Genomic DNA, 12,135 nt, shown 5'->3' on the forward strand with positions numbered 1-12,135 from the left:
GTTATTAAGTATTTATCACGGTGGCGACGGGAGAAGAAATGCTAAATATTGCGGATGATTTAGCAGGGCCGTTAGCTACGCTCTCCCGCTCTGACGCTCACTTATGCGGCAGCGACACTTATTTTCTTTCGCCCATCGCCGAGCCAAATGCCTCGGACTGGGCCAACTGGGCCGGTCTGTAAGGAGCAGTTGAATAATGGTGGATGAACATGCTCAGGTAGCCGAAGCTAATGATACGGGACGCCGGGTGTGCTATTTAGAAGGACTACCGGCATTAGCCTGTTAGGTGTGTTTGCTCTCTTTTGATAACCATTTAGACTTTTAACCTTTCTTTATTGCTCCTTTTGAAATTAAACTTTCTTGAGTGGTTCGTTGCCACGATTATCATTTAGAACCTTGTGATTGTTGGTGCTTTGCACTTGGTTCTATGAACATCCTCACTGTACAGACAGCAATATATTGTTTCACTTTCTTCTGACAAATATAATGATTGTAAATCACTTTGGATAAAAAAGCGTCTGCTAAATGCCATAAAAATGTAAAAGTAGATATAGAATAGCATCGTAATTGAGGTTACGGCGATTGCCGATGTACTTGCCCTATGTATAATCTTGAGGTGTGCCTTTAAACCCGCTGAGCACCCAAATAGCTTGCAAAAAATGAATCGATGAACGTAATTGTAACTTTCATTTTTGTCCAAAGCCCCGCCCACAAAAATGTATGGCAGTCTTAGCTGCACGGTATCATAGCAACCACCTCTGTACATGTAGGATACGATTGTCCTGCTTAAGTTAAGGTAGAAAAATACTTGTGCTGTTTGGTTTGCCTTAGCTTCGAGTCTAACCATCCACCATCGCAATTTAGATTCCATTCATAATATTTAAAAAATGAATCAAAATGTGAAAACACAATGATTGCCTTTTTTGAGCACAATACATGGAACTGTTGGGAACCAAAAGACATTTTTTGAACACAAACTTTGAACACAAAAAAACGAAGTGTTCTTATTTTTACACAAAACACAGACCCTTAACCAAGGGAGCAATTCTGTGTTGCTTTCTAATCTGAAACGTGAGCAATGACAATTGAAGAGATCAGATTCATAATATGGTCACCGCACCAATTTATATTCACTACCAATCTGACCTCTCTCGTATCCTAGCAACAAAGGCCACCACACCCTCCCCCAACCGTTGAGTAGCGCGCGAGAGAGAGAGAGAGAGAGCGAGAGAGAGAGAGAGGGAGAGAGAGGGAGAGAGAGAGAGAGAGACAGAGAGAGAGAGAGAGGGGAGAGAGAGAGAGAGAGAGAGAGAGAGAGAGAGAGAGAGAGAGACACGAATCACTGGTGCCAACAGAGATTTTTCTCACTGTCACACAACAAACATCACGACATGCATCTTCAGTCGAAAACGCACACACACAGACACAATATCTAAAGGTAAATATAGACACACACACACAAACACACACACATTGACATCTTCAGACACTTGCCCACACAAACACAAACTGTACACGAGGAGGTGTGCATACAGACGGCTTAAAATATCTCTCTTTTAAAATAGCCGCGTGCCGCACGCCTCAGCACGGGCTCATTCTTAAAAGCCGACTGAATGACAGGGGCTCATTAAGAGATTTGTGGCGTGCCTTCAATAGGTTCCTTCTCCCACACCGGGCGCCGCTCCGAGCGATGTTCACACGTTTCCGGGCGCCGCCGTTCATTATTTAGCGGAGAAGATGAACCCAACTGCTGCTGTAAGACAAAAAAAGAAACGCAACGAAAACGTCGGCATTGATCTCCGCTTTGTTCGTTCTGGATCACGAACTCTGGCGGTGACTGCTTTCTGCCTGAGAGTAATTTGTGATATCTTTCCAATAAAAAGAAACCCCACCGCCACTGCTAAGGAGATGACCCTTTCACTCTCTCACGTGAACTCCGACATTTTCAACAACAATAGGTTTAAAATGTCCAAAGAACTACTGTCCACCTTCACTCCTTCAATCGACTCCCAGGATAGATGTATATTTTTAAAGGTTAATTTTTGAGTTTTTATGCTTTTTATGCTAGGGTGAGATAGACAGGAAGGTATGGGAGAGTGAGGGGAGGACACGCAGCAAAGGACCACAGGCAGAAATGTAACCTGAGTCGCTGCGCTCAGGACTAAGCCTTAATGGTACGTTCTCTACCCGGTTTGCCATCGGGGCGCCCCAGACTCTCACGATATTTGAACAAAAGCTTTTGGAAGCCAGTGAAACATCAGCCAGTATGGTGTAACGTTCAGGAGCATTGGTAAAGTGACCGGATTCAAACCCTGATGTCGGCAGCCCAGCATATAGGCATCCTCAAGGAAGTCTCCTCCAGCCTCTTCTTGATGACTCTATGTATGTAGGAAACAATGCACTCCACCCTCCCACTCAGTGTTATTCCCCTGTCTCTTCATTATCGCTGCCGTGAAGAAACAGGGAACATGAAATTGCATTACATTAAAACGCAAATGAACGAGATGTCTGAGCTTGATTGTCCTGTCGCTGATCCCGTCCCCTCCTAGTTTCATTGGCGTGCGTATCGGGTGACTGATGTCGGTAATTCATGAAGGTTGTCATGAAAGAACGTCAGTTAAACCTAACTATCAGTTAAACGTATCTCTTTAATCTAGCGGGCTGGAGTACTACGTTACGGAGAGGAATCACAGAGACGAAACCCTTGAGTTCTAGAACCGAATAGGAGTGCTTGTACTACCAACCGTGAACCACTTTTACTAAAGAGAGAGAGGGGAAGGAAACATGGGCTTCAGCGATACACCATGACCTCTTTGCAGGATAGGGGGAGGTGCAATTAGGGCACAGCTCGTTGGAGTCATCGTCGTTCTCCTCCTCCTCTTCCTCCTCCTCCTCCTCTTCGTACTCTTCGTCGATATGAAGGACTTATTAAATTACTTGACAGACCCAACACGCTAGCTCGCCAATTAAGCGCTAATTGCCAGATTCCAGCTCCGTCAGCATTCTTTGGCAGGGCATGGAGATAATTTCAACACGCACACATGCACACACGCACACACACGCACGCAAACACTCGCACACACATACGCATGCAGTGTGCGGAGACTCTGGGCCACTGAAAGAACACGGAGATCCGTGGCTAAAATTAGCATCTTATCGCACCTTCCTCTTCCTCTACCATCCTGTCTTCATCCCTCTCCATCGTAAATCTTATTTTCGGAAACCTATGTTCCTATGTTTGTCTCTTTTCATCACCTTTTCTCTTTTTCCGTCTTCTCTCTCTCTCTCTTCGTAACTAATTGTTCCTTCTTTCTCTAATTCACGCTGATCCCCCCCCCCCTCTCTCTCTCTCTCTCTCGGTCTCTCTCTTTTCTCAATGTCACTGAAGTAACATGAGCTCTGGTGACCCCAAACCACTATCTCTGTCTCTCCTCCCTCTTCCCTCCTCCGTCCTCTCTCCTCCTCCCTCCTCCCTCCTCCCTCCTCCCCCCTGCCACCTCTCTCCTCCTCCCTCCTCCCTCCTCTCTCCTCTCTCCTCCCTCCTATCCTCCCTCCTCCCCAACTGCCAAGTCCGTTCAGGAACGGACATCCTGTGTGGATTTATACAATCCGAATCCTCACTCGTACAGAGTACGCGCAAGACCTTTTCACCATCACATCTCATCCAAATCTTCTGTCTTGTCAAATTACATTTTTTAACCGTATGCCCTCTACTTCACTTCCACCTTCGACTGAATGAGCAGACACTAACACGCTCAGGTTAGAGTGCGAGATCAATTAAACGTCGGAATCGAAATGATGTCAACAACAAAGTATCTGATGGAGTACAGCGTGGGGGCAGGACTCAGACAGAGGAGAAAGATATCGGGAGTGTGCCGCATAGCAGAGTGTGTAGCGTACGAACGGCCTGTAATGATCCATCATCACGCTACCGCGTATCATCTTTCGTGCCTGCGTTTTCCTCTTTGCAAACAAAGTTGCCTTGCCTTGCCTTGCCTTTTTGGGCATCTCTGTTTCCATGGCGACTGTGAAGACGTGATTTTAAGTGGTAATTAAAAATAATGTGCCTATATCAGTGTTTGAAGTTGAGCACGCATAAAGTGTGTGTCTGTGTGTCTGTGTTTGTGCGCAAACTCACAACACTGATACACTCACATACATACGTACACACACACACACAGACACACAAACACAAAAACCTACACACACACACACACACACACACACACACACACACACAATGATCATGACCGCACTCACATGCACACACACACAGCCTTCAAACAAGCTATTACCTCACTTTTCAGGTTGCTTGACTTAATAGACTCCCTTGTGCCCATAACGATAAAAACATACATATTTGTTGTCATAAAACACTTCAGCCCCCGCGGCGCAACATGTGAGTGGCATCTTAACACGCAACTGCCAGGAACATGTGTAATAATATTAACAACATGCGGTACTGCGCTTTGATAATGGGAAGAAATAGCAGACTGGACCGGACAGAGGTTCCAGTGAGAATATGAAGAGGAAGACATCTCTCTCTCTCTCTCTCTCTCTCTCTCTATATATATATATATATATATATATATATATATATATCTCCTTCTCTCTCTCCTTCTCTCTCTCCTTCTCTCTCTTTGTCCCTCTCTCTTCTACCTATTCATCTCTCCCCCCTCTCCCTCTCTGTTTGCTGATATCCAATTAAAAAGAGATTTTTTCATAACCATGGAAATATACATTTGCATTGCCAAAGCAGTTCAAAATTCCAGTAACATAATAATTACAAAGTCTGATTGCTTTCTTTGCATAGAAAATATACTTTCTGAAATTGACAAAGCTCAAAAAGTAAAATAAGATGCAAAATAAATTCCTATTCAAACCATTACAAAATATTGAATAGTCACAAAAGTGGTATCCGATAGGAAAATGGAAATACAGTGGAAAAGTTTTACGATAATATTGCGTAAAGTCCTAAGCAATTAGGGCTCTCTCCATCTCTCTCTCCCTTTCTCTCCCTTTCTCCCCCTTACTCTATTCCTCCCTCGCTCTCCCTTCCTCCTTCTATCTCTCTCCCTCCCCCGCCATCCTTCTCTGTCCCTCTCCCTTTCTCCTTCAGTCTCTCCCTCTCTCCCTTACTTACTATTTCTCCCTCACTCCCTCCCTCTCTCTACCTCCCTCCCTCTCTCCCTCCTCAATCTCTTGCTCTCCCGCTACCTCCCTCCCCCTCCCTCCCTCTCTCTCTCCATCTCTCCTTCGCTCTCTCCCTCTCTCCCTTACTTTCTCTTTCTCCCTCATTCTCTCCCTATTTCTCCCTCACTCTCTCTCTCTCCCTCACTCTCTCCCTTTCTCTCCCTCACTTTCTCACTCTCCATATCCCTCCCTCTCTCTCGCTCTCTCTCTCTCTCTCTCCCTCCCTCTCTCTAGCTCTCTCTCTCTCTCAGTCTCTCTCTCCCCCTCTCTCTCCAGCTCTCTCTCTCTCTCTCTCTCTCTCTCTCTCTTTCTCTCTCTCTCTCTCTCCCTTACTCACTCCCTCTCAAGTCACCTTTGTTCTTTGCACCTAGCAGTGTATAAGGTACTGTGGGGTTTGACCTCATTAGATATAACAGAGAGAGAGAGAGAGGGATCCCGGGGTTTCCCCCCCCGTTCCTGCATGGTCTCCTAACCGAAGCACACCGTGAGAAGGTGGATTCCCCTGGATGTGAGTCACTCTATGGCGACCTTGGATCTCACCCCGTCCCCCCCCCCCCGTCCCCCCGTCCCGCCCCAGCGGAAAGGGAGGAGCTGAGTGGAACAACATCCAGTTACCTTATCCCTCCATCGACCTAAAGTAAGCTCAATTAAGAACGTTGTTGAGACCAAAACACTAAAATCCTGCGTCTCTCCCAATCGCAGCCAACTCTTGTCCAAACTTCGGTCCTGTCCTGTTCGCGACATGAAGCGGAAGCAGAGCGGCTATGCTAATGCTAACTTTTTGCTCATTATACCGCTAGTACTCACCAACGTGTGCTAGCTAAAATCAAAAGGAAATAGTGGATCACCTGCACTTTAAATAGTAGTTGTAATGAAGTCTCGGGCGATGGTTCCCAATCTATGGTTCGAGAGCCATAAGTGGGTTGTCACAAGGGACCGGAACAAACACATTTCATTTTGTCGTAGTTTTTTTTAAATGGAGGTGAGAATGTCTGGCTTATTTTCGCTTTTAAAATAAAAGTTGGTTTCCGCAGCCCGAAGCACCTCCTGATATCTGTGGCCACTCAGCACTCTGTCCAGGTTTTCTAATGCCTGGTCACGACTTACTCTTACTTTTATTTTACAGCCGCTCCAATTTGATAGAAGGCTGTGATTTCTCCCAGCCTCCCAGTTGCCTTGTGTTTTGCTCTAGGTTTGAGTTCTTGCACGGGATATTTTGAGAGGGAATTTCCCCCCATTTAACAACTTTATAAATTGAATAATAGAAGAAATGTTCACTTATTGAGACCCAAACAGAACTGATTTCTACATTGAAAATAGTGATCTGGGGGGTTACTTGATGACCCGACTGGATGACCTGTCCATAGCGTACTGAATAATTCAACGTGTTTACTCTTCAGACTGAAGGTGTCTGTATAAATATTGCGGTTATTGATTCGGTGTAGAGGTCACGGTGAGAGACAAAGATAAAGATTGGCACAGATTATCACTACAGTCATTATACTACTTGCGCTCTCTCTCTCTCTCTCTCTCTCTCTCTCTTTCTCTCTCTTTCCCTCTCACTCTGTCTCCTCCATGTATCCTCTGCCTCTCTCTGTCTCTGACTCTATCATTGTATCTATTTATTTTCTATGTCTCTTTATCAATGTCTTGATGTCCCTCTTTGTCTCAATTGCTCAACGGAGACTGTATAAAATTACAGGAACATGTAAACAGTGTAATTAGGGATGCCAATTTCAAAGATAAGTGTAACCTTAATTGCATAAAAATAGTATGGTAATTATAGAGATTATAAGCAATGAGTATGCGCCGCAGCAGTACTGGCTCGCTCCCTGTGGAAATGGTTTGATGGTGTTTTCACTGTTTTCAGAGAGTGCTTGTGTGATCTGTTGGGGAAAAGATGGTCTCTCTAATCCTGAAATTGTTTGCAAGGGGGGAAATAATGCCTCTCTCTCTTTATTGCTCTCTCTCCCTGCCTCTCGATTGCCTCTCTATCTGTCTCTCTTTCTTTCTCTCAAGAAATTCTTGACTTTATTGGCATGGGGGACAAATGTTGACGTTGCCAAAGCAGTGAAAAAATAATAGATCTAGGTCAAAATATTAAATGTTAAATACTATACTATACATACATAGAAGATAATAGAATATTAAACACTCTCTCCCTCTCTATGTTTCTCTATTTGTCTCTTTCTTTCTCTGAATTCAAATTCAGATAAAAAAAAGCTCCATTTGCATGGGAAACAAGCATTTGCATTGCTAAAGAAAAAAATAGACCAGAAGAAGTAATGAACTCAATATGAAGGTCATAATATCAAATGTGAATAGAAAGATATACATATCAAATAGCCGAAAATTAATATATACATTCTCTCTCTCTCCCTGCCTCTCTCCCTCTCCCTCAATCTCTCTCTCTCTCTCTCTCTCTCTCTCCCTCTCTCTCTCTCTCTCTCTCTCTCTCTCTCTCTCTCTCTCTCTCTCTATCTATGCCTGTCTCTCCCCCTCCCCAGGTAAGGGTCTGTTTTTCCGGCTCCGCCTGCCCGTCTCCAGGTTCCTTGGGGTCAGCAAGCAGTCCCTCCCGCAGGAGGACCCCGACGTGGTGATGGTGGACTCCCCCCGCCACAGCGACGACTACCCCCCACGCCACCGGCCCCCCTCCTCCTCCATCGCCGGGGGCGATGGCGGGGGCGATGGAGGAGGAGGGGGGGTGGAGAGCTGCAGCCCCTCGTACGCCAACGACACGCGGGCCCTCATCCAGCCGCCCAGCCACCGCTCCTCCTCCTCGCCCCTCTCCCAGGGGCCCCTTGACCACTCCTCGCCCAAGGGCCCGCTCTGGGAGCACTCGGCCCTGCAGGACCATCAGGTGCAGCACCGCCTCCCTCCGGTTTCACAACACTTTTGTTCGGAGGAACTCAGGACCCGTTCTCCCTTATCGTAAATCGACCCCTCAGGCCCGTTCCTGCCGTTTCTGTTGTGTTTCCAGTGTATGTATGTGTACATGTATGTCTATGTATAGACTATATAGCTATATATAAGTGATACATTTTTACAGTTAAAGTTCCAATTATCTTACACTCTACATTAGCATCTCTTGTCCAATCAAAGGACTCGGTCGGAACTGACTAATCCCTAATAGCTGGGAGGCTACACCATTTCAATAGATGTATACCAAATAATTTAGAAGTAAATTGTGTCTGTACAAGAAACGTCATATTGCCAAAGCAGAGAACACAAATAAATAAAACCAAAGATAAACACAAAGCAACAACTGTTATAACTAAAATTAATGAAATAGAGCAACGAAAGCAACACGTTTATTGCAGACAACACACTCGTTCTCATTTAAATGCCTGTACAAGAAACGTCATATTACCAAAGCACAGAAAACAAATAAATAAAACCAAAGATAAACACAAAGCAACAACTGTTATAACTAAAATTAATGAAATAGAGCAACGAAAGCAACACATTTATTGCAGACAACACACTCGTTCTCATTTAAATGCCTGTACAAGAAACGTCATATTACCAAAGCACAGAACACAAATAAATAAAACCAAAGATAAACACAAAGCAACAACTGTTATAACTAAAATTAATGAAATAGAGCAACGAAAGCAACACGTTTATTGCAGACAACACACTCGTTCTCATTTAAATGCCTTATTAAGTTATAAAACGATTAACTCCAATCCGTTCCCGACAGGGCGGCCCCCCGCCCCAGGGACAGCACCCCCATGTGGCAGGCTCCGGCATGACGCCCAGCGCTTCGCGGGAGAGCAGCGTGGGCAGCTGCGTGCGGCGGGCCTCCTCGGTGCAGGACATGGAGAGCCTGGGCTCCAAGGCCAAGATGGCGTTCCGGGACCGCCACGCCAGCGAAGGTTAGGGGGCGGGGGGAAGGGAGACCAAGGGGAGGGGGGGAAGGGCGTTCTCTAAAGACCCCGTACCGGCTCCAAACTGGTGTGCAACGTAAATCTTTTTTGCCGCCATTGTTGATGTCGTTATCTCGCCTTTTGATGTGTTGATATTTAAAAAAAAATGGTGTCTTTGAACAAACATTCTGTGCTGTGTTGTCACTTCATTGGCCTGGCGGCGTCATCGCAATATCCCATCCCAAGCCCTCCCAACCCCCCCCCCCAGTCAGTCTTCCCATTTGTCCGAGTCTTTCCGCAACATTACCCACAATCCATCACTTTCGAGGCCATCGATAATCCGAAGATCTCGTCAGCGACACGGCCCCCTCCCGTCCGATCAAGGAGTACGTCGGAAGAGTCTCCGCTGATACCCATCCCTCCATCCCTCCGACCCGCCTCCCCCCTCCCCCCTGTTCCCTCATCGTCAATCCTCATTCAAAATGGCCTCCGCCGTTGGACATGCGGTCATACGTCTCCTTCACGCTAATGAATTGTGCCGTGAACGGAGCGCAGGATGGAGGGGACCGCTCAATGCAGCGCTCCCAAGGCAGTCGCCATTCATCACCGCCCCGATGGAAGACTAGGGAAATAATTTTCAGTCTCTTGTTCCCCCCTCTCTCTCTCTCTCTCCCTCCCTCTTTCTCTCTCTCTCTCTCTCTCTCTCTCTCTCTCTCTCTCTCTCTCTCGCTCTATCTGTATCTTTCTTTCACTCTCTCTCTCTCTTTCTATCTGTGTCTCTCTTTCACTCTCTCTCTCTCTCTCGCGCTCTCTCTCGCCCTCTCTATCTCTCTCACTCACTCACTCTCTCTTTCTCTCTCTCTGTCTCTCTCTCTCTCTCTCTCTCACTCTTGCTGTCTCTCTCGTTTTTTGACGCCGCCGAATAACGCAGACAACGGTCGCAATCTGAGAGGTAACCGATCCCGTGGCACCTTCGCCTCGCACCTGCCCCCTCCCTCCTCATCAATCCACCTCCACCACCACACCCCAAACTCCTCCCGGTCGAACGGACTGAAACGTTTTGCACGGTGTTGTTCTCCCTCGGCTAATAACTGACGTTCCTCTCCACATGCATGGACTCTCACTCCCTTCATTCGAAACCTCCTCTCTGACCGCTGTCCACTTTTACCAGGAGCCCTGTCGCTGACCCAATGAGTTGCCACGGAAACTCTTCTGATGATCTTTAGTTTGTCCGTTTGGACAAAGGGGGAGATCCCTTGATTGATACTTGAGACCCCGTGAAAGCATTGATAGCAATAGCTTAGGGGGCTTCTCTGGAGGATAGTATGGATTGTATATTGTCATTGTATCCCTGGTTTGCTTCTGAACCTCCGACATGGGAGATGCTGTTGCCAATGGTTAAAACTGCAACAGTAATTCAATTAAAATTAAAGAACCCAACTTGAGCTGGGAGCAGAGCGGAGCGTTCACAAACTGGTTGGCAGAGACTGTAAAACAGGATCTTGCACCTCTTTCCCCTAAATTAAAAGGGGGGGGGAAGAGTCTTATCTTAAGATTCTGGTTTTGCTCCCCAATCTATAGCCCATATAGGCATCCCTGAGCACAATGCCTAACCCTATACCTCCTCTTAAAAGTTGACATATTATACCATCAGGTGTGAGTGTGATTAGCCGTTACAAGCCGTTTTGAAAATCTGCCTCTACTGACATCACAAGTGGGCGTGTCCACCTAGACGTGCGCTGGATAGATCAGTCTACCCGCCTACCAAGTGGACTTTAGCAAACGTTGCACATCTATCCGTCATGCATCAACGTGGACACGCCCACTTGTGAGGCCGATTTTGAGAACGGCTTTTTAAGGCTAATCACACTCACACCTGGTGCTATAACATGTAATCTTTAAAGAGGCCCGTATTTGATCAGCAGTTGACAAGCTCCACCAGGGGGGCCCCAGAGGGGGATCCGTCTAATCTCAAGTCTGGGGGTTACGCAGGGTGGAACGAAACAGGGAAAGCAGGTGGTGAACCGACTATGAATACAAATACGGCAGAACGAGCATGACTAGTAAACCACAGGCCATCGGGCGGCCCAGGGCAGGTCACATGGTCACATGCTGGCCCCGGAGAGAGAGAGAGTGCGATCGTAACGCAGAGAAGCCCCCCCCCCCCCCCGGGGCTGGGGGTGCAGATGAGTCACCGGCCCTCAGGTGCGTGTGTATGTGTGTAGTCCGACCGGGGCGGTTGGCGGGGGCGAAGGGGGGGCACGGAAATCCTTGCCGGACGCCTCACGGGGACATCCCCAATGGTGCCCATACCCGCCATGTCGGGTTGCCCACGGCAACCGAGGAGCACCGCCTGAATCTTCCCATCCCCTCCTTAAGCCCTTGTTTCCTTTCCTTCTGCCTTCCATCCTCGTGTGGATTTCACGTCCCAGCAGCCTTTGCTTTCTCTTCGTCTGCGTCTTGTGTGTTTTTTTTTTTTTTTCGAACTGCTTGCGTGTTTACTTTCTGTTTTTCTGTTACTTTTCATGGTGATTCCCTTTTCGTTTTCTTCTTTGTTTTTCGAACTGGAATGACGCTTACGATGCATGTGTGAGAAACATACAGTATCTGTGATATCTTATCAACACTACTCCAACACAAACAAGAACAACGATTATAAACACAATAACGCATTTGAACAAAGAAGTCCAGCTTTGATCCGGAATTTGACAACAGGGTTTAAACGAAGGTTTATATCTGCACACAAATCCACTACACACAAATCTACTATCTACTTTAAATGTAGTACCACTATTATCAAATACAACACAATACAATACAATACAACACAATATTTTCTCATGCATTGTCGTTAACATCGCACACAATTGACATTGAACTGCAGGTTTACGGTTGGCTGACTATTCCATGGTTTCTCCAACCCTTTATTCCCTCTTTCCTCTATATTTCTCTCTCTCTCTTCCTCTCTCTCTCTCTCTCTTCCACTTATCTCAATGCTCTCTCGCCCTCTCTCACCCTCACCCTCACTCTCTCTCCCTCTGGACCGGCTAGTCTCTCGCTCCTGGATGTCTGG

The 12,135-nt window shown here is 46.6% G+C and overlaps 2 protein-coding genes across 2 annotated transcripts in view; both read left to right on the forward strand.

Moving 5' to 3' along the window:
• Nucleotides 1-8,128, forward strand: part of LOC307074238 (voltage-gated inwardly rectifying potassium channel KCNH7-like) — a gene marked incomplete at both ends in the record, with an annotated part of 41,259 nt that extends 33,131 nt beyond the window's left edge. Inside the window, one exon of the mRNA XM_079734257.1 lies at nucleotides 7,701-8,128. Coding sequence (XP_079590383.1) covers nucleotides 7,701-8,128 — 428 coding nt within the window. The remainder of the gene's footprint in view (nucleotides 1-7,700) is intronic.
• An 838-nt stretch (nucleotides 8,129-8,966) lies between these two features.
• LOC307074097 (voltage-gated inwardly rectifying potassium channel KCNH7-like) overlaps nucleotides 8,967-12,135 on the forward strand; it is a gene marked incomplete at its 3' end in the record, with an annotated part of 39,753 nt that continues 36,584 nt past the window's right edge. The window contains exon 1 of the mRNA XM_079734099.1: nucleotides 8,967-9,071. Coding sequence (XP_079590225.1) covers nucleotides 9,014-9,071 — 58 coding nt within the window. The 5' untranslated portion in view covers nucleotides 8,967-9,013. The remainder of the gene's footprint in view (nucleotides 9,072-12,135) is intronic.

Source organism: Pollachius pollachius (genome assembly GCF_949987615.1).
Source record: "Pollachius pollachius genome assembly, chromosome: 4".
In the NCBI taxonomy this organism is placed as follows: Eukaryota; Metazoa; Chordata; class Actinopteri; order Gadiformes; family Gadidae; genus Pollachius; species Pollachius pollachius.